Here is a 23,087-nt window from a genome sequence, read left to right on the forward strand (position 1 = left end):
ATCAATAAAATATATATTTTTAAAAATAAGAGGAAGAAGAAAACAGTAAAGATAAAAGTTATGAATAACAAAGTGACAACAAATACATATCTATAAACAAGTGAATCTAAAAATCAAGTGAATAAAAAATCTGATGACCAGAATAAATGGTGAATATAATAGAATCAGGGACATAGAAAGGGAGTGGACTGACAATTCTCGGGGGGAAGGGGGTGTGGGGGTGCAGGAAGAGATTGGACAAAAATCTTACACCTATGGATGAGGACAGTGGTGGGGGGTAAGGGCATGGGGTGGGTGGGAACCGGGTTGAAGGGAGCTATGGGGGGGGAAAAAAGAGGAACATCTGTAATAATCTAAACAATAAAGATTTATTTTTAAAAATTAAAAAAAGAGAAATGAAAAAAAGTCAAATCACTATATTGTACACCTAAAACTAATATAACCAATATAATATTGTATAGCAACTATACTTAAATTTTTTTAAATATAAAAATTTGGTTGAATTCTCAAGAAAATAATAATCCCTTGCTTTCATATATAACTTTATAGTTATAGAAAAACTTTTTTCCTATTATCTTATCAAACATTTTTATTTCCTCAAGTTTATTAGGAAAGGACAGAAATTATTCTAATTTCCTGGCAGATGTTATTATTCTCATTTCCAGTATACAGAAACAAAAACTCTATTTCCTCTAATATCCCTTTGTATATCTAAAAGACTGATGTATGTGTTCCTGCATATGACAGGCCTCTCATAAGTAGGTTTAGTCTTGCTCCATGCTCACCATACTCAGAACTCCTCTATATCCCAGAAAACAGTCTATAATGGAGAGATATTTTACTGACTACTAATGGAAAGCCTGATAAAAAAGTTCATCATAGCTCGTACAACAGAAACATAATCAAATTCTTTTTTAGATGTTTCTTTTCTTTTTCCTAAGATTCCTCTTTCTAGCCATCAACTCACCTCTCCTCTTTCTCCTTTCTCTCACAAGTTTGCAACCCTCCCACCAAAACAAACAATAATAAAACCTTTAAAATGTTTTAGCCTGTCATTTTTCAGTATGTGTGTTTCTTTCTGCAAAACCAAAGTCCTGTAATTTTCTTTAAATTTCCCTATCCATACTCCTTAGGGTCTCATTCCATCCAGTTACAGGTGAAGAGGGAATGAGATTTGGTTTGTGGGACTCCAGAGAACAGATTAAGGAATAAGAGGAAGGCATAGAGAAATAAGTGTTAGTGCAGTACAACTTTCTAACAGAGCAATCCAATAGCGGAAAACTGGCTGCTTCACACCGTGGTAAACGCCCCATCACTGGAAGTATTCAAGCAGGCCAGGCCTAGGTTCTGACCTCCAAAGTCACACGTGACAGCCCGGCATACTTTTAGACAATGATCCTATTTCCCTAAATCTTCTCTTCTCTAGGTTAAACATCTCTGGTGCCTTCAAGGGGTGCTTATGTGATGTGGCTTTTCAGGATCTGGTTTTGTTGCTCTAGATTTACCACAATTTATCACGAATTTATTCAACAATATTTATTGAGCATTTACTATGGTTTAGACACCATTTTAGGAGCAGGGACTATAGAAGTGGGGAGAAAAAAAAAGTCCCTGTCCTCGTAGAACTTACTGTCCACTGGGAGAGACAGGCAATAAACAAGTAAATTTGTAAAATGTCAGTGATAGTTAAGTGCTAGGTAGAAAAATAAAGGAGGTAAGGGATAATAAAGAGATAAAGAGTGCTAGGTGAGTTGCTGTCTTATAGAGGGTCAACCTCTGAAATAAGATGACAACTGAGCAGAAATGAGAGAATGAGCCATCAGATGGCCTTGGGAAGAACAATATAACGTAGGCAGACAGAACAAGTACAGAAGTTCTGAAGCATGAGCTTGGTTTATTTGATGAGCAACAAGGAGGCCCCTTTGAATGGAGTGGTATGGGCAAAGGGGAGAGAAGTAGTGGGAGGCAACTCATTCTGGGCCTTGTAGGTCACTTATAACTACAGTCATGCATTGCTTAACAATGGGGCTATGTTCTGAGAAAAGCAGCATTAGGTGATTTTGTCATTGTGCGAACATTGTAGAGCACACTTACACAAATCTAGATGGCATAGCCTACTACACACTTAGGTTATTGCTCCCAGGCTACAAACCTGTACAGTATGTCACTGTACTTAATACTGTGGGCAACGGTAACACAATGGTAAGTATTTGTGTACCTAAGCATATCTAAACATAGAAACAGTATATGGTAGATACCTTTTTTGTACCAAAAATACTAGTACAGGACACGACCATGAATAGAGCTTGTGGGATTGGAAGTTGCTCTGGGTGAGTCAGTGAGTGAGTAGTGAGTGAAAGTGAAGGCTTCGGACATTAGCGTATGCTACTATATGTAGACTTTATAAACACTGTACACTTAGACTGCACTAAATTTATATAAATTATTTTTTCTTAAATAATAAACAAATCTTAGCTTACTGAAACTCTTTTATTTTATAAAATTTTTAATTTTTAGAATTTTAGACTCTAACCACTAAGGCATACCAGCCAGAGCTTATCTTTTTCTTTTTTTTAATAGCTAAGTAAATCTTCAATATTTCTAATTGCAAATGTATAGAAATTGCAGAGCCACAGTCTTAGAACACCGACAACTTTCTCTGTATATTATTACACAGTTAAAAGTCACAGCTGGAGGGGCTCCAGCCATGACTCCAAATTTGCAGTTTTGTCCTTTTCACATACTTACAAAAGGGGGGCAGGGAGGTATGGGGCCGGGTGGCTTGGGGGCCCAGTGTAGAAAAGAGAGGGGCTGTTTCCCTGGACAGTCTGCCTTCCGCAGACGGATGGGTGGGAGGGAGAGGTGCATCCCAAGCAGATGCTGTGTGGGGGAGGTGAGATCTCTAGCCTTGGTTCACCACTCCCTTTATTGTGCAGTTGGACTAAGAGTCTTCACTTATAGGAAGTTTGGCAGTTTCCTTCACTCTAAACATAAAAGTTAAGCAAAAACGTCAGGCCTCCCTGTGTTGTCTTTTTCAATATTTTGGTAAGTAGTAGCTTTATATTGTGGCTTTAATTTGCATTTCTTAAAGTCATTTTTAAATTATTCTATTTCTCTTATACCCACATCCAATCTATTAGCAAATTCTATCAGCTCTACCTTCATAATATGTCCGATTTCCAAGTACTTTCACCTTTAATACATATACCCTGCTTCATGTCACCATCTAAATATATAAAAGCCCAGCGACCAGAACAGCGGAACAATCAGAATGACCGGCGGCTATGATGTGCACTGTGGCAGCCAACCAGCCTGATCCGGGCCCTGATTAGCTCCCAACACCTCAATCAGGGCAGGGCCAGCTGGCCAACCACCCACAGCCCCTCCTCCCCGCCAGCCTGGTCCAATGGAACCCCATCAGGGTGGGCCATCCGGACCCCACCCATGCATGAATTCGTGCACCAGGCCTCTAATCTGTTATTATAACAGCCTCCTAACAGGAGTATATTTGTCTTTGCCTCCTAAGCTCTGTTTCTCCCATGGTAGCCATAATGATGCTCTTCAAACAGAAGTCAGATCATGTCATTGCTCTCTCCAAAAGCCTCTAATGGCTTCCCATCTTACTCAGAATAAAAAATCAAAATACAGTCATGTCCTGCATACCTCTGTTTCAGTCAATGACAGAACATATATACAACACTTAAAACACAAATACATTGCACAGCTGTAGAAAAATATTTTTTCTTTACATTCTTATTCTGCAAGCTCGTTCTATTTTTAAAATTTGGGGGGTGACATATTTTTCAAAAGAGTGACACCTTTTCAAGAGGAGCCTTAGGCAGGTTCTTCAGGAAGCATTCCAGAAGAAGACACTGTTGTCATAGAAGAATATCGCTCCACGAGTGCAATTGTCTCTGAACCTGTCCAGTGGGACAAGATGTGGAGGTAGAAAACAGTGATATCAATGATCCTGGTCTAGGCATGTACCTCAGTTGCAGGTTCATTCCCATCCCCGAGTGAGGATTAACAAAATAATAATAGCATCCAGAGGATTTTCACAGGGCTCGGATCTCCATCCTACCTAATAATAGACAAATATGCAAATTGACCGCACCTTCGCTACGCCCAAGCCATGCCCACCAACCAATCAGGACTAGTATGCAAATTACCCCCAACAAAGATGGCGGTTAATTTGCATATCAAGACAGCGTAGAAAGAAGCCAAGAGCTGCAGAAGGGAGCAAAGCTGCGGAGAAGCAAGCAAGCCACGGGAAGGAGAAGGGAGGAGCGGAGGCGGGGCCGAGGGAGAAGGAAGGAGAGTGGGTGGGCTGGCGGAGAAGGGAGAAAAGCAGGGGGGCTGGTGGAGAAGGCGGGGCGGGGGACAAGGGAGGAGAGAAGGCGGGGCGGGGTAGAGTGCAGCAGGAAACCCTATTGCAGGATTTTTCCTGCAATGGGAACGCCAGTAATATAATATTCAAGATGGCCAGAATACAACCAAAATTACTTTATATAGCAAGAATCAGGAAAATCTGATCAATCTTTAAGGGAAAGGAAAATAAACAGATGCTAATCCTAAAATGACCCACTAGTTAGAATTATGACAGAGACTTTAAAATAACTATTATAATCATCCTCCCTGAGCTAAAAGTAAACACCCTTGAAATGAATGTGAAGATAGAAGTTCTCAGCAGAACCAATAGAACCAAATGGAAATTATATAAAGTTTTAAAAAGTTTACTGGAGGGGCTCATTAGTAGAATTGAGACGACAGAGGGGATGGATGAGTGAACTTGAAAATAACCAAAATAGAGATCACAGGGGAAATGATTTTATTTTTGTAGAGAGCGTCTGAGAAGGCACATAGGCATTTCTTTAATTATTGTCAGCTGAATCCAGTGGCATTGGCAAAGCCACATCCTGGAAACACACTTTGCCAGAGGCAGGAGTGTTGTCATCTTGACCTTCAGCCCAGGAGCCAGGGGGTGGGTTTTGTTATTTAAATCCAGCCAAGCACCAGAAATGAATACAACTCAGGCCCACTCAAGAATGCACATAATCTCCTTTGTCTTGACTTTTAGTAAAACTTCCTGTTTTTTGCTGTATAAAATAAACAGGCTGTATTGGCTCTGGGTCCCTGTCCCTATCTCTGTCAGAGGACAGTGGTCCAACCGGTCCCCAGCTTTTTCCTTCTATCTCTGTGTCTGTCTCTTTCTTGCATTTTCTCAATCCCCAGCTGCCCCTACTCAGGAACCAGACGGCTCTCTAGCCATGCTGGATGCGGAAAAGAGAGAAATATTTACATATTTTATTTTTTAAAGTTTTTAAAAATATATATTTTTTATTGATTTCAGAGAGGAAGGGAGAGGGAGAGAGAGATAGAGATAGAAGCATCAATGATGAAAGACAATCATTGATCAGCTGCTTCCTACACGCCTCACACTGGGGATGGAGCCCCCAACCTGGGCATGTGCCCTGACTGGGAATCGAAATGTGACCGACCACCTGGTTCATAGGTTGAAGTTCAGCCACTGAACTACTCTGGCTGGACCAGAAAAAAATATTTTAAAAATGGAAATAGTTTTGGGACCTGTGGGACAATATTAAAGAAAATGGAATTCATAGTTTAAACTTTCCAATGTAGCCCTGGCAAGGTAGCTCAGTTGGTTAGGGCATCCTCCTGATGCGCCAAGGTTGCAGGTTCAATCCCCAGTCAAAGCACATACAAGAAGCAACCAATGAATGGAACAACAAAAATCTCTCTCTCTCTCTCTCTCTCTCTCTCTCTCTCTCTCTCTCTCTCTCTCATCAATAAAATGAAACTTAAAATTTTCCAATGAAGAAAATTCCAGGCCTAGTGATTTCATTGGCAAATCCCACCAAACATTTAAAAAATAAATACTACTAATTCTATACCAACTCTTCCAGAAAATAGAAAAGGAGGGGCATCCGCAACTCCTTTATGAGGTCAGTGTTATCCTGATACTAAATGAAAAAAAAAAAAAAGACATTACAAAGAAACTACAGATGAATATTCCACATGAATGTAGACCCAAAGATCCTCAACAAACTATTAATACAAAGAATCCAGAAACATATAAAATGGATAATATTTCGCTACCAGGAGGGGGTTATCCAGGTAACTAAGTAATGGTACAACATTGAGAAAAAAATACATGAGTGTAATTCACCATAATGATAGACTAAAAAAAAAAAATCTTGGGACCATGAAGGGAAAATCAAGAGAACAGAAGATAAGGTGATTCAGGACACTGATATCACTGAGCTGCTTCATTAACCAAACCTGGAACCCCCCTCACTGCAGAACATGTCATCACAGGCGCCAAAAGAATAACATTTGAGCTAAGATTTGAAGGCACTGTGGGAGTGAGCCCTGTGGATAATCAGTGGCAGAGACTGCCAGGCAGAAGGGCCAGCCAGCCTTAGACTCCAGTTGACCCTCCCAGATACCTAATAACCTTCAGAGTTGGATTGAAAAGTTCCAAAGTCCAAGATTTCCTGAGGTTAGAGGAACAATTTCACTTACTGGGATGGATCTTCTTTTTCATTTTCTTGGAAACTGTCACATGTGATCCAATAACTATTGATTTTGTCCATGGGCTCATATGATTGGAAACCATGAAAGCAATGCACTGGTTGTTTTCTATCAACACTTGACCTATAAAGAGATAAAGTACAATAAGACATCTATATTAAACATTAGCTTTTACTTTATACATAGTCAAATCGCTCATTTTATATGGTTTTTCTAACTTGATATTTTATTAATGTCAACTAAATAACAACATAACATAGACTAATTATGTATCCTCATGTATTAGTCATAAATGTATTTGTTAGTCTATATTTTAAATTTTATTTTTCCCATATAATTGTTATAAAAATAATATAGTAGAAAATAGAGAAAATAAAAAAATAGAAAGGAAGGGGAAAACCAAATTTCACCAACAAATGTTACTATTTAGAGATATTTCCTTTTAGAATTTTTCTATAGTTATCATCAAAGTAATTGAAATTGTAGTGTATATTCTGCTTTATTTATGTATAATTGTGATAATAACTTTAGTATTATTACAAATCTATATAAATAAAAATATAAATGTTCGTTTGTTCAAAATCTTAAATCTCCGAAAGTTCTTCACAGATTGCTTTGAAATTTTGACACAACGTTGCATTAGAATACGCGCGTGTTTTTATATACCTTATACCTACTATTATATAGATGTCACACCTGTGACAGGTAAAAACATGCTTTTTTGAAAAACAGCGCCATCTGTTGGACGTAAAAGCAACACACGCTATACTAAATATTTTACGATTCCATTTCAATGTTTCCGATTTATGATCCATTTAGGATTTCCAAATTTCCAATTTTACGATTCCATTTCAATGTTGATAATGATTGAAGATTTGTGCTTAGAAATCGCGAACAAAGTTCTCAATCAATTGGGAATGCCATCACCGAATCCATCTGCTGCTGCTTCATTCGATGTAGAATTGCGTCATGAACAAAATTACAACACGGGTGATCTTTTGTCGTATGTGCAATCAAATATTCTTAAGCTAACACTTGATCAAAAAGGCATTAAAGATCAAATAATGCAAACTGTCAGTAAGGGGGTTGGAGAAATCTTCTTCTTAGATGCGCCAGGAGGAACTGGTAAAACGTTCCTAATTAGATTGATTCTGGCAGTAATTCAATCCCAAAATGACATAGCCTTAGCTCTTCCATTGTCCGGAATAGCTGCGACATTGCTACCAGGTGGAAGAACTGCTCATTCCACTTTGAAATTGCCATTGAACATGCAATTCATTGACACTCCCACGTGCAACATTTCCAAAGCATCCGGCATGGCAAAAGTATTGCAGAAATGCAAACTTATTGTTTGGGATGAATGAACAATGGCGCACAAAAAATCGCTCGAGGCTCTTGATCGATCATTGCAAGATTTGCGTGGAAACATCAGACCATTTGGGAACGCGTTAATATTGCTTGCAGGAGATTTCAGGCAAACATTACCTGTAATTCCTCGATCGACACCAGCGGACGAAATAAATGCTTGCCTGAAATACTCTACTTTGTGGCAACACGTAAAGATGTTAAAGTTAACTACAAATATGCGTGTCCAGCTGCAAAACGATTGATCAGCTGAGATATACTCACATCAATTGCTGGAAATTGGGAACGGAAAGGTGATGGTTGATCTGACCTCAGGACGAATTTCATTGCCTCATAGCTTCTGCAATTTAGTGACGTCAAAAGAAGAATTGATTGAAAAAGTATTTCCCAATATTCAAACCAATTATAAGAATCACGATCGGCTGAGTGAACGAGCTATTCTTGCGGCCAAGAACAAAGACGTCTACGAACTTAACAATATTATTCAGTCTAACATTCAAAGCGAGGCAGTCACATACAAGTCCGTCGACACTGTTGTGGAAGCAGATGAAGCGGTTAATTATCCAACAGAATTTTTGAATTCACTCGATCTGCCAGGGATGCCACCGCACGTACTGCAATTGAAAATCGGCATGCCAATTATCATGTTGCGAAATATCAACCAGCCAAAGCTTTGCAACGGCACATGGCTTGCAGTAAAAAAATTAATGAGCAACGTCATAGAAGCAACAATCTTGACTGGACCTTTCAAAGGTGAAGATGTCCTCATTCCTCGCATTCCTATGATTCCAACGGATATGCCATTTCAATTTAAGAGATTGCAATTCCCAATTCTATTGGCGTTTGCAATCACCATCAGCAAAGCTCAGGGCCAATCTTTAGAATTGTGCGGTTTAGATCTAGACACGGATTGCTTCTCACATGGACAATTATATGTTGCGTGTTCTAGAGTCGGCAAACCAGACGATCTCTATATCTGCACAGACAATGGAACAACAAAAAATATTGCTTACCCACAAGCATTGTGAAATTAAACATATTAGAAACGTGCGCTTTCTCTTTTCTTTCTTTTCCATTTAACCAGACTGAGCCACAGCAACGCATGGCCGGGTACAGCTAGTTTTTAATAAATTATTCTAATGAGTGCATAAAATGCCATCATGTAGATGTGTCATAGTTACTTAACCTCTCTTCTGTTGTTAGAATCTATGTTTGTTTTTCTTGTTTAAAACCTCCCAATATAGCCCTAGCCAGGTAGCATTTTCCCCATCACAAATATGTATTGTGGTACATAAAGCTTTTTATCTATTGGTTAAAAAATAAATAAGGAAAAAACACATGATAATCTCAATTGAAGAAGAGAATTCATTAACAGTTCAATATCCATTCATGTTAAAATCTCTCAAAGATTAACAGAAGGAAACTTCTCTAACCTTTATTTAAAAAAGTCGATCTACAGAAAGGACATTATACTTAATGGTGAAAGACTGAATGTTTTCTCCTTAAGACTGGGAACATGGCAAGGATATTCACTCTTGCCACTCCAATATCATCCACAAAATTCTAACCAATGCAACAAGGCAAGGGGTTGGGGGACATATGGAATGGAAAAAAAGAAATAAAACTGTCTCTGTTAGTAACCAATATGATTGTTTATGTGGAAAATTCTATTAAATATACTAAAAAATGCCCTAGCTGGTTTGGCTCAGTAGATAGAGCGTTGGCCTGTAAACTGAAGGGTCCCGGGTTTGATTCCTGGTTGCAGGCTCGGTCCCCAGTAGGGGGCATGCAAGAGGCAGCCAATCAATGATTCTCCCTCATCACTGATGTTTCTATCTCTCTACCTTTCCCTTTCTCTCAGAAATCAATAAAAATATATTTTTAAAAATCTACCAAAAAACATCCTAGAATTAATTAGTAATGAGTTTGGCAAAGTCACAGAATACAAAGTCAGAATATATAAATTAATTGTATTTGTGTATGCTGGCAGTGAGTAATTGAAAAAAAATTAAATAAACAATATAATTTATAATTGCACCAAAATAATGAAGTACTTAGGAATAAATATAATAAAATATATAATAGATATTTATGCTGAAAACTATAAAGCACCAATGAAGGAAATAAAAGATCTAAATAATGGAATGAGGGAGCATTTGAGATCTTGCTCTCCAGCATATGCTGTCAACTTGGCTCAAATAAACTCTTATAAAAATTTTAAATAATAAACAAATAAATAAATAAATGGAATGATTAACATGTTCACTGACTAGAAGTCCTAATTCTGTTAAGATGTCAATTCTCCCAAATTGACATATAGATTCAACACAAGTCCAATAAAAATCCCATCAGGATATTTTTGGAGATGTCAGTAAGTTGATTCTGAGATTTACATGACAAGGGAAAGGAACTAGAGAGCTAAAACAACTTTGAAAAAGTAGAACATTGGCCCTGGCCAGGTAGCTCTGTTGGTTGGAGCATCATTCCGATACTCGAAGATTGCAGGTTCGATCCCCGGTCATGGTACATACAAGAAGTAACCAGTGAATACATAAATAAGTGGAACAATAAATCAATGTCTCTCTCTCTCTCTCTCTCTTCCTCCCTCTCTGTCTCTCAAATCAATAAATTAAAAAGAAAAAGAAGAACATTGTTGGAGAACTTGCACTATCTGATTTCAAGTGTCACTAGACCAGTACAGTAATACAGTGTAGTATTGGCAAAAGCACAGATGCATACATCAATAGAACAGAGCAGAGAGTCCAGAAATAGACTAAAACAAATTACACAAATATGGCCAATGACCCTTTTACAAAAGGGTAATGAGGAAAAGTTATCTTTTTGACAAATGATGCTGGAATAATTGGACATTTACATGCAAACATATAAACCTTAGCCTATACCTTACATTTTTTATTTTAAAACTTTAGTTGGAATAGATCATAGACCTAAACATAAACCTATGAAATGTTTAGAAGGAAGCAAAGGAGAAAAATCTTTGTCACCTTGGGTTAGACAGAGTCTTTAAATGCAACATTAAAGCAAAATTCATAAAATGAAAATTTGATAAGTTGGACTATAGGAATAGAGAAAACATCAGTGTTGCCAGGGCTTATGGGTAGAGAATGTTTTGACTACAAAGAGGTAACACATGAAAATTTTATATTTTGGTTGTAATGGTTACATGACTGTGTATTTATCAAATGAATTTTACCGATGTAAAGGACAATTAAGTTATATATAGAAATATAAGATTTTTTTTAAAGTTTTTCTCCTCATATTGCTATCAAGTCACATCTCATAGATTCTTTATTTGTACAATTAATTTTTTGAGCCCAAGATTAGGACTGCTTTAATCCCTGTTATTATTCCACTTCCTCTCCTTCCAGAACCTATAATGTCATCATTTGGAATTTATTCCTTTTGAGTAGGTTATTCTTCCTGTCTCAAGAAGGTCCAACTCCTATCATTAGGAGTGGTAAAATAACACACCATCTGCCATTAGCACTTTAGCAGGGATCCATCTATTTATTTATTTCTATTACCCCACCATGAAACTTTATTTAATGCAGTCTTGAGATCTGTCACTCCTTGATATCCATGCAGACGTAAAATTAGCATTATAGTCCTGGCCAGCACCTTAGTTAGTTAGAGCGCCATCCTGATACACCAAGGTTGCAGGTTCAATCCTTGGTCTGGGCACAGACAAGAATCAACTAATGAATCATACAAACCTTGGCCTATAGCTTACATCATAAATAAGTGAAACAAATCTCTCTCTCTCTCTCTCTCTCTCTCTCAAATCAATAATAAAATAAAATTAGCATCACTAGGAATTTCATCACACAAATTGCAGTTCTCCATGCTAAAGGATCAATTTATTGGGTTAACTAACTGTCATTGTGGATGGCAGTGAGCTGGCCTGTGAAGGCCAGAACACAGGACAGATGTCCTTTGATGGAAGGAAAGGAAAAGAAAGGCCTGCAGCATAGCACAGCGATAGGGCACTAGAGGCTAGAGGTGGGAAGGCAGTGATCAGAGAGCCGAGATGGGAGCATGCCAAGGACACACTGCACTAACTTCACAGCTTTGTCTCCGGCTGGCTCTGGACTTCAGCCAGTCTCTTCCTTGAACTTTCATTTCCTCTCTTCTGAATCTGTCAAGTCTCTACTCACATCTGTTTCATAGTATAATCAAAACCCTCTTCCTCTGTCCCCACTTATTCAATGGATATTTATCTACCTGACTCTAATAACACTTTCTTCTGTTCATACAACCGTAAAGCCCTTTTGATCCAAGGGAAGGAGAATTAGCCCTGATTTCCAGAGATGGACATGGAGTCTCAGAAATGATAAGTGATTTACCCAAGGTCACCCTTTTAATATTGGGGCCTGGATTCTTCCCATTATCTATACTCTGCTGCCCCCTACTGTGCACTTAGCATTAGACACTAAGTTGCAAAGACAACATATCATGGCTACAATAATTTCACAAATATTTATTGAGATCCAACTATGTGCTAGAAAAAAAGACAGGCACGGTCCTTGTGCACATAGAGCTTATGCCGTAGAGGGGGAAATAGTATTACACAAGTAATCACAGAATTACAATTTGGATAAGTACTGTGAAGTATATGAAGGTATAGATTAGGGGTATATATCCTAGTCTGGAGACTTAGGGAAATCTTTCATGAAGTGGAGTCCATAAGCATTGATTATTTATTGCTTTGGAGGAATTTAAGGAGGTATCAAGGATATCTCCCAGCTCTCTGGTATGAACTGGCAGATGGAGTACTGCTACTAAATTAGGGAAGGAGGGTGAGATTTTGAAATAGGAAGAACACGAGCTTGGCTTTGCCTTTTGCAGTTTGGAAATCCTGTGAGACATTCAGGTATAGATGTGGAGTAAGCAATTGGACTTCGGAGTTCAGGAGCAAGGTCTAGGCTAGAGATAGACAATTAAGAGTTGTTGGAATGCAGATGATATTTGAAATTGTAGTGATGGATGAAATCTCTTAATAAGAAAAGATCAGAAAGAAAAGAGCACTTATAACTGTCCTGAGAAACTCCTGAATTTTAAAGGTCACTTGGAAGAGATGGAATAGAAAAGGAAACTTGGAATCAGGGGCCTTGAGGTGGGGAGGAAAATTAGGAGAGTGTGACATACCAAAGCCAGGGGAGAAGTGTTTCAAGAGGGAGACTGGTCAACGAGGGTGAAAATTCTGAAGAAATCAAGTACCTGGCTAGCCTGGTGACACAGAGGCCTAGAGGTTGAGAGGACCAGGCCAGGGCATCCTAGAAAACTCTCCAGAAGCCACCATAACATGTTATCTTAGACCAGGGGTCTTCATTGTTTTTCTCACGTGCCACAAAAAATAATTTTGATAAATGATGCTGTTCCATCATTAAAGGGTGGTTCTCTGAAACTGATACTTTTAATTATTCCTCTGTCGCTTGCAGGATTTTGTATTGCCCCAGGCAATGTACCATAGTAAGATTCAGGATGGGCCAGGGATGTGCCTTTCTTATGAAGACTAGCAGGACTACAATTATGAAGGAAAAGTTAGCTTGGAGCTTCAACCCCAGGACCTTTCTCAGGTGGAGTTCTTATGGGAGTTGAGGATTTGGAAATGAATTCCCTTACAAAATGTAGACAGCGCCTGGGAAGGCACATGGGCATTCTTTAATTATTGTCAGCTGAACCCAAGGCGACAGGCAAAGCGGTGTCCTGGATACACATCTTACCAAAAAGGCAGATGTGTTATCAGCACTGACTCTTATCTTTGCCCAGGTGTTGGGGAGTGGACTTTGATATGTAAATCCAGTCAAGCACCGGGAATGCTCGGGCCTACTCAAGAATGCAAATAATCTCCTTTGTCTTGACCTTTTGACGAAACTTCCTGGTATTTGGGGGTATAAAATAAAAGCGCTGTATGGGCTCTGGGTCACTGTCTCTCTAGCAGAAGAGGGCAGCGGTCCCACCCGGTTCCCAGCTTGTTCCTTCCATTTTGTCTTGTCTCTTTCTTTCTTTTATTTCTCAATCCCAGCTCCTCTACTCAGGAACTGGACCCGCTCTCTAGCTGTGCTGGATGTGGAAAAGAGAGAAATATTTTTACATCAACAAAATAGAAAGTCTTCATGTATCATAGGGATATTGCATACCCCCATTTGAAAGCTAATGTTACAAAAAATTAGGGGCAATCTGAAACGCCTGCCAGATTCCTGGAACCTGGAACTGACTGATGGGACCAGCTGGCCCTGTTAGAATCAGACCCCTATTTTAAATGCCTGAAGAGTATAAGGTGATTCAGAGATAGGTGTAGATAGTTTGGGGGATCCTCCAAAAGCTTGCTGGTTCAGGTGTCTCCCACACCACTCCAGGGTATTTCTTTTTTTAAAAAAAAAATGTTTTTATTGGTTTTAGAGAGGAAGGGAGAGGGAGAAAGAGAGATAGAAACATCAATGATGAAAGAGAATCACCGATCAGCTGCCTTCTGCATGCCCCACACTGGAGATTGAGCCCACAACCCTGGCATATGCTCTAACCAGAATCAAACCGTGACCTCCTGGTCCATAGGTCAACACTCAACCACTGAGCCACGCTGACCGGGCTCAAATACCACTTCCTTTTTGAAACTTTCCTTGATCTCCCTGATTTTCCCCAGCCAGAGTGACCTCACTCTCCCCAATCCTATAGGACATTGTAATGTGTTGAGGTTATTTGTTATATGGAATATGTGCTCAAGTCTTATCTCTTTCACCTGAAGACTGTCTCACTTGTCACAGTACCTTCCAGAGTGGCTGCTTAGTAATGGTTATATAATTTTTGAGGTAATTAATGAACAAAGTTACAAGGAGTTAAGGACATATGCTTTAGTGTCAGGCACTTAGGTTTTATTCCTGGTTTTGCTGTTTTCTAAATGTATCATTAGATAAATTATTTCCCCTCTCAACCTTTCCTTAGAATCCACTCCATAGGACAGTTGTGAGGATTAAGTGATATAACAGATAAATTGCTTGGCAGACACTAAGCCCTCATTCAGTGTTAGCTGCTGCAATAGGAATTCAGAGGAAGGAGAGAAGTCAGAGACTTCCTAAGCCTCCCATCTATATTTCCTTTCAGATTCCAAATAGGAACTCCACTCTTCCCCATTCCGGTTTTTAGTTGTTTTGGGTGGGATTTTGGGGGACTTTATTTTGGGGGTAAATTTGGCTGGCTTTATGCGTAGGGCCTTCTAGCAACAAGAACTGCCCAGTGCTGCAGATTTTGGTGACCACCAACTATTTCCTTCCTTTATAAGAAGCATCTCTACCCTGTGATTGAGCGATTGAGCTAGACGTTAGTTTCTTCCTACCCAATGTTAAAGAAAAAAAAATTCAATGACACTTGTGAAAGCATGGTGAGGAAGACTTTACTCACAGTAGGGGGACTCTCACTGTGGGTATAGGGTCCACTGCAGTGGAATTTTGCAGTGGGTGATAGAAATTAGTCTCAACTATGAATACACCAAGGTCCTCGTGGGAATTTATAGTCAGGGAGCAGGGCAAGGGTCAGTGGATGGAAAATTACTAAGAAGAAACGTTAGGGGTCAGGGATTCTCACTAAACGAACCTAACAGGATTCTGGGTGAAGAGAGGTCAGGGTGATCAGACATCACACGAGGAATGGTGGAGGACGAGGAACCCCATCAGATACCAAGGTGATCAGATATTGAGGGTGGGGGGTTCTGATTAAATTGACTTAGCGGGGCTCGAAACTAGATTTACAAGGAAGTGCACAGACAGGCCTAGAAGGTTCAGGAGCCTGACAAAAGATGGGTCAAGCAAAGAATCCTGGGCACCGAATGGAGTTCCAATATCTGCAGTGAAGAAGCCCACATGATCTGGGAGAAAGAAGTTCCACTGGAGCATGAAGAGCGCCGTGCCTTGGAGCTTCGGGAGCTTTATTTAGTTCAGTTCTCAGCTTTTCTCCCCTCCTTGCAACAGCCTCTTAACCCATCTCCCTCTTACATCAAGGACTGTTGTGAGGAAGGCATCTAGCACAGAGCTGAACAAAGTAACCAATAAATGCAAGTCACCCTCTAATCTCCTCCACGCTGGTCACAGGTTTATCCGCCTAAAAGTCCTCTTCTTCCCTCTGAAGATGGATGAATATCCTAGCCCATAGCCCACCTCTCCACTTGTATACTTGCTACTCAAGGACATCACTTCAGCAATTCTCCCCCTCTCACCTGCAGCATCAATTTCCCCCTCTACTGGATCCTTCTCAGTCAACATATAAATGTTATTTTCCCCATATTGAAAACAAACAAAAACAATTAACCCTTTCTTGACTCTACTTCCTCCTCCAGCTGCCAGTTTCTCCTTCTCTTTGTAACAAAACTCCTTGGAATGTATATATGGTGAGTGGCCAGATTATTATGACCACCTGACATTTGTAGGCAAATTAGCCGTACACTGCATCGTATAGGATATGGAAGCCGAAGGCCTGTTCAAACACCTTTGCTGTCTGCAGTTACCAAGATAAAACGTCTCCAATTCGCACAGGAACACAAGGATTGGACAGTCGAGCATTGGAAAAAAGTCATGTGGTCTGATGAATCACGTTTCCAGTTGCATCATGCAGATGGCAGAGTGAGAATTTCTCAGAAACAGCATGAAAGCATGCACCCCACATGCAACCCCTTCAAGCTGGTGGGGGCAGTGTTATGGTTTGGGGCATGTTTTCCTGGCATGATTTGGGCCCTTTAATTCATGTGGAACAACGTCTGAATAGCATAACATACCTAAGTATCGTTGCTGATCAAGTTCATCCTATCATGTTCATGGCGTATCCCAATGGAGATGGCTTCTTCCAACAAGACAATGCGCCATGCCACGGTGCTCATATTGTGCAGGAGTGGTTTCAAGAACATGAGGGAGACTTTACCTTGCTTAGGTGGAATCACCAGATCTCAATCCAATTGAGCATTTGTGGGACGAAGTTAAAAGAGCCATCAGGCAGCTGGTTCCACAACCATCAAATCTCACAGAATTGGACAGTGCTATTCATCAGGCATGGTGTCAGATTCCTCGCATCACCTTTCAACAACTCTTGGAGTCAATGCCAAGAAGAATCGCCGCAGTACTGAAGGCAAAAGGTGGTCCAATGAAGTACTGATGGGGGGTGGTCATAATACTCTGGCCACTCAGTATATATATATTCATTCAACATTTTCTTTTTTTTAAATATTTTATCTTATTGACTTTTACAGAGAGGAAAGGAGAGGGATAGAGAGTTAGAAACATCAATGAGAGAGAAACATCAATCAGCTGCCTCCTGCACACCCCCTACTGGGGATGTGCCCGCAACCAAGGTACATGCCCTTGATTGGAATCGAACCTGGGACCTTTCAGTCCGCAGGCCGACGCTCTATCCACTGAGCCAAACCGGCTTTTGGCTCATTCAACATTTTCAATTCCTCCCCTATTCTCTCTTGAACTCACTCCAATCAGGTTTTTGTCCACTACATGCCACCAAAACTGTTCTTCTCAAAATCGCCAATATCTCCACATTGGTTAATCAAATTACCATTTCTTAGTCATCATATAATTTGATCTGTAAGCAGCATTTAACACAATTGATTATTCTTTGTCCCTTAAAAAACTTTCTTCACCTGGCTTCCAGGATTTCTCCCTCTTGTGGTTTTCTTCTTTTTGCCTGTTCCTTCTCAGTGTCTTTTGTGGATTCATTTTCATTTTCCCAGGATTGAGTCATCAGAACTTTCTCTCTCTCTCTCTCTCTCTCTCTCTCTCTCTCTCTCTCTCTCTCTCCACTAATTTCCTAAGTAATTTCTTCTGGTCCTTGGCTTTTAAATATGATCTTTATTCTGAAAGCCTCTAAGTTCATATTGTAGTCTAGACCTCTTTCCTGAACTCAGATCCACCTATGATAGAGCCTACTTGTCACATCCACTTGGGTGTTTAAGAGACAGCACCCACTTATGTTCAAAACCAAACTCTTCATATTTCTTTTCAAACCTGTCCCCTGGCAGCCTTCTTTGTGTCAGATAATAACAACTCCATTCTTCTAGTTACTCGGGTCAAAAAGTTTGGTGTAATTCGACTCCTCTCTTGTTCTCATACCTCATATGCAATCCATTGCCAAGTTTTATCAACTCTGCTTTCAAAATATACTGAGAATCCAACTACATTTCATTACTGCCACTTGGGCTCTGGTCCAAGCCACCATCAGCCTACACTGGGATTATAGTAATAGGCTCCTACCTGGCCTTTCTGCTGTGGCCTCTCAGCCTGTTCTCAGTGCAGCAACCAAAGTGCTTTTGTTAAAGGTAAGTCAGAAGGTATCTCTTCTAGTCTCAAAACCTTCCATTGGCTTTTTTTTATGTCAGGTAGGTAAAAACCCTTCCTCTTCAGAACCCTCATCTTCTAACATTCTCACCCTTCTGCCACTCCAACCACACTGGTCTCCACGTTGTTCCTGAAACTTACCAGGCATGCTCTGGCCTCAGAACTTGTTTTCTGTGTCTGAATTCATTGCTCCAAGATATCCCCATGGTCCACTCCCTTGTTCCTTCAGGTCTTTACTGAAAACATACCTTTGTAATTGTAAATCTCCCTAATTGACTAAAACAACAATTATAACTGAACCTTCTTTAAATCTCCAGCCCAGCTATCACTCAAAATATATTTAATAAATATTTGTTGAATGAAGAAATGAGAGGAGGTGAATGGAAGAAAGGTCTCCCATGTTCCTACAGTGAGTTCTGGCACTGATATAATGCTTCTTGATAAGATTACTAATATAAAAAAGTTTTTCCTAACATCCACTCAGTGAACTATAGTTTACAAAGTGAATTCCAATCATTCACATGGTCCTTTTCATGAAGTGGAGAGGGAAGGGGTTGTGAGTTTTATTTTACAAATGAGAAAAATGAGGCTCAAAGAGATGAAATAAATGACTTGCCCAAAGGTGCACTACAAAGTAGTGACAGCCAATACCCAAATCCAGGTGTCTGACTCGAACTCCTTTTCCATGAAGAAAAAGGAAAAGAGAAGTCAGAGCCCTGGTGATTCCATCTTAGGGTCTTACTCTGAAGTCTTAACCCTTCTCTTCAGCTGGTTTCACAATGGACTCTGAACTTTCCCAACTAGAAATTCACCTTAGGGATACATTTTATAAGCATCCATTTGCCTTATATCAACCTCTTCCTTCTTTATCATTAACTAGAGGCCCAGTGCATGAAATTCATGCACAGGTAGGGTCCCTAGGCTTGGCTGGTGATCGGGGCCAATTTGTGGGGCAACCGGCGGGGTGATCAGGGTCCCCGCTTGCACCCACCTTGGCCTGGCACCATCTGCTCACCTGCTCTACCATCCTGCCATAGTCCTGCTCTCATCAGGGCCCATCGGGACCGGCAGCGCCTCCACTGCCACCCCCTGCCAGCGCCACATCCCAACACCCGCCATGTTCCGCACTGCCCCCTGGTGGTAAGTGCACATCTAACTCTCACCCATGGTGACAATTTGCATATCAGCCTTTTATTATATAGGATTACATTCTGTCACTTATATCCACCATCCTTGGTAGTCAGCTCATGGACCACTTTAGCCCTACATCATCATTAGCACTTCAATGAGCACTTGGCATTAGGAGTAAGGAGATGAATAAGACAGATCATGTATTTAAGGAGTTCAGCCCAGCCTGTTCCCTTTCACTCCTTGAATGTACTGTTTCCTCCTTCTGGAATATACCCTCTCCAAAATCTTCCAATTTGGGGCAGTTCCTTGCTCTTTCCTCAATGTTTCCAGAATACTTTGTTGCCATCTCTGTCATAATTTATTGTGTAACCACAATGACTTATTTAAGTCTCTCTCATGAGTAGAATGTGAGCTGTTCAATTCAATGGTGTGTATGCAAGTCTTCAGTCCCTGTGATCTCCCTGAAACTGCCAACCCTCTGCCTCACCTTGAAACACCCCTCCCCTTTCCCAGGATACACCACAACCAATTCCTCAATCTTCTTAGGCCACTCTTTAGACTCACTTGGCTCAACTTCTTTTAGGCCCTGAATATATATGTGTCAGATGAGGCTCGTAGTCCGGCCAGGGATGGCTCAGTGGTTGAGCATTGATCTATGAACCCGGTCAGGGCATATCAGGGCACATGCTGGGGGTTGCAGGCTCAATCCACAGTGGGGCATGCAGGAGGCAGCCCATCAGTGATTTTCTCTTATCATTGATGTTTCTCTCTCTCTCTCTCCCTTCCTCTCTAAAATAATTTTAAAAATATATAGTTTTAAAAAGATGAGACTCTTAGCTTATATGGCTCTTTCCCACTCTAGTCTTTCAGTTTCAACTATCATATTGACTGAAGGTTTCCAAAATATTCATTTTCCACTCTCTTCTGAACTCATTTCTACATGCATCTCAGGTATCTTGTGGTCATTTCTATCTCAGAAAGCCTAAACCAGTGATGGCGAACCTATGACACGCGTGTCAGCACTGACACGTGTAGCCATTTCTGATGACACGCGGCCACATGCCGAGGATGAAACATTGCTGCTCCTGAGGATGAAACATTTGCGAAATAATGTTTTTTCCTCAAAGTGACACACTACCCGAGTTATGCTCAGTTTTTTGGTGAAGTTTGACACACCAAGCTCAAAAGGTTGCCTATCACTGGCCTAAACCAAACTCCTGTCACCTCCCTCAAGCCAGTTCCTCCTATGACAGCTCCATTTCTATGAAGACATTACCATCCATCTTTCTGGACTTGCTACTATTCCAAACTCCTTTCTCTCTTCTTCTGTGACCAATGTCTCTTTAATCTGTCACATACACACACACCCATTATAGAAAAAGTGTTCTAAGGTCAGATTGCTCCAGATAATCTATTTCATAAGGGTTTATCTATATGGATTAAAAGCAATATAACACAGTAAAAGGCTTAGGCCAGGGCTTGATACATAGTAGACATTCAATAAATGTTAGTTATTTTGTTATTTGTTATCATTAGTTCTTTTTTTAAACATTTGAAACTATTTTTTTTAAATATATTTTTATTATTGATTTCAGAGAGAGGGAAAGGGAGAGATAAAAACATCAATGATGAGAGAGAATCATTGATCAGCTGCCTCCTGCATGCCCCACATTGGGGATTGAGCCTACAACCCAGGCATGTGCCCTGACTGGGAATTGAACCATGACCTTCTGGTTTATAGGTCAATGCTCAACCACCGAGCCATGCCAGCTGGACTTATCATTAGTTCTTATACCTAGACTATTGCAGTAGTCTCCCCGCTAATCTGTCTGTCTCCTCTGGTCCTTGTTCTGTACACTGGGAGGGGAACTAATGTGGAACATCTATTAAGTGCTAACCACTTCATCCTTACAGCAACCTTAAACAGTACTACCAGCATCATTTTGTAAAAATGTAACAGAGCCCAGATTTGAACATAGGACTGATTCTAAAACCTGTTCCCTTTCCACAGTTCCAAATTACCAGGTAACTATAAAATACCGTTTTCCGCATATTATCCTGCTCAAAAAAGAAAAAAGAGAAACCACAAACAGAAAAATCTTTCATCATCGCCACTCCCATTTCCCTTCAACCCAAGTTCATAATCCTAGGAGTTAAGGTCTTGTACTATTTCCCTCACTTCCCAGCTCTCTCCTATAGAAACCCTGTGTTCCAGAGAAACTGCCCCAGTCATATCCTGTGCATCCTCACCTTCCTACCTGACGTGCCCTTCCTGTTCCCTTTCCCTGGTTTAAACCCGCCCTTCCTTCAAGGCCTAGCTGGAGTCCTACCTGCCCCATAACACCTTCCCTGGCTTCCCCAGACCCCACCAAGTCTCCCCTGACCCCTGAAGCACCGGCCAGTGTCCTTTTTGACACTTGGTGTTCCCTTCCCTGTGTCTCTTTGCATGTATGTTCTTCTCACCAAGCTGTAAACTCTACACTTTAGGGAACCAGCCTCCTTTTCTTTTGTATCCCAGGTAGTCCAGAGTTCTCCATATCTATAGGAAGTGCTCAATAATTTGGGTCGGTTTGGATGACAGCTGATCTTCCCAGCTGGGTGATCTCTCTCCCTCTGGGGGGTGAGATGAGCTTCACCTTAATTTCACCTAATGTCACCCAGGGCAGACCCCCAGCCCCTCTCCTCCAGGCTGTTTCTCTAACTCATTCTTCTCCAATCTCGCCATTATTAACCCCAGGGCACCCTCCTCATCCCCCCCACTCAGTCCTGTGGCCTCGGACCCTCGACCCCTGTATCCTCCCCGGAGCCATCACGTGGTTCTGTCTCCAGGATTATTTGTTTAGCCTCTTCCTCCTCCCTCGGGGCTGCCCCTCAGACCCCCCTCCTGCAGCCCCACCCCTCTGGACCCTGCCTCCGGAGCTGTTCCTTTGGCCTCTGCGGCCCCCTCCCCAGCCTCGCTCCCCGACCAGTGCCCCAGGGCTGGCGCGGAACCGCCCCCCGCGGGTCCCGCCGGGTGCTGCCCCCGCGCCCCTGGCCGCCCCCCGCCGGGGCGGGGCGCGCGGAGGCGGGGGCGCGCTGGCGGCCGAGGCGGCGGCGGCGGCGAAGACAGGCGGGCCAGGCGCGTGTCCGCAGCGCCGTGACTCGGCGGCTCCGCAGCGGCTGCAGCGGGAGGACCCGGCCGGAGCCGCCGCCGCCGCCGCCGCCGCCATCGCAGCCGGGCGGCCGGGCCCCGCCGCGGGGATGCCGAGGAGCCGGGGCGGCCGCGCCGCGCCGGGGCCGCCGCCGCCCGGCCGGGCCCCGCGCTGGAGCCGCTGGCGGGCCCCTGGGAGGCTGCTGCTGCTGCTGCCCGCGCTCTGCTGCCTCCCGGGCGCCGCGCGGGCGGCGGCGGCGGCGGCGGGGGCCGGGGACCGAGCGGCGGCGGCGGCGGCGGCGCGGGCGGCCGAGGCGGAGGCGCCCTTCGCCGGGCAGGTGGGGCTGGTGCGCGGGGCCGGGCGCGGGCGCGGGGCCTCCGGGCAGGGCGGGGGCTGGGTCGGCGCCGGGGCCGGGCCGCGCCGGCCGCTGGAGAGTGGAGGTGGCGGGGCGGGGGTCCGCGCCTGGGGTCGCGGGGCGGGGGCTGGAGGGCTGTGCCGAGGCCGCGGGGCCTGGAGCCGCTTCAGCACCGCGGACAGCGGCCGCGGCGCGGGCGGCGGG

The 23,087-nt window shown here is 42.2% G+C and overlaps 1 protein-coding gene and 1 long non-coding RNA gene across 2 annotated transcripts in view; one reads left to right on the forward strand and one right to left on the reverse strand.

The window, feature by feature from the left end:
• Positions 1 to 3,737: 3,737 nt before the first annotated feature.
• The window catches only part of LOC129150970 (uncharacterized), a 58,740-nt gene continuing 39,390 nt past the window's right edge, over positions 3,738 to 23,087 (reverse strand). Inside the window, exons 3-4 of the long non-coding RNA XR_008557762.1 lie at positions 6,544 to 6,675; positions 3,738 to 3,920 (exon numbers count right to left, since the gene is read on the reverse strand). This is a non-coding gene — a long non-coding RNA (uncharacterized LOC129150970). The remainder of the gene's footprint in view (positions 3,921 to 6,543; positions 6,676 to 23,087) is intronic.
• MMP24 (matrix metallopeptidase 24) overlaps positions 22,638 to 23,087 on the forward strand; it is a 41,802-nt gene continuing 41,352 nt past the window's right edge. The window contains exon 1 of the mRNA XM_054724357.1: positions 22,638 to 22,865. Within this exon, the coding sequence (XP_054580332.1) occupies positions 22,638 to 22,865 (228 nt within the window). The remainder of the gene's footprint in view (positions 22,866 to 23,087) is intronic.

The sequence above is a fragment of the Eptesicus fuscus genome, chromosome 12 (assembly GCF_027574615.1).
Source record: "Eptesicus fuscus isolate TK198812 chromosome 12, DD_ASM_mEF_20220401, whole genome shotgun sequence".
Classification (NCBI taxonomy): Eukaryota; Metazoa; Chordata; class Mammalia; order Chiroptera; family Vespertilionidae; genus Eptesicus; species Eptesicus fuscus.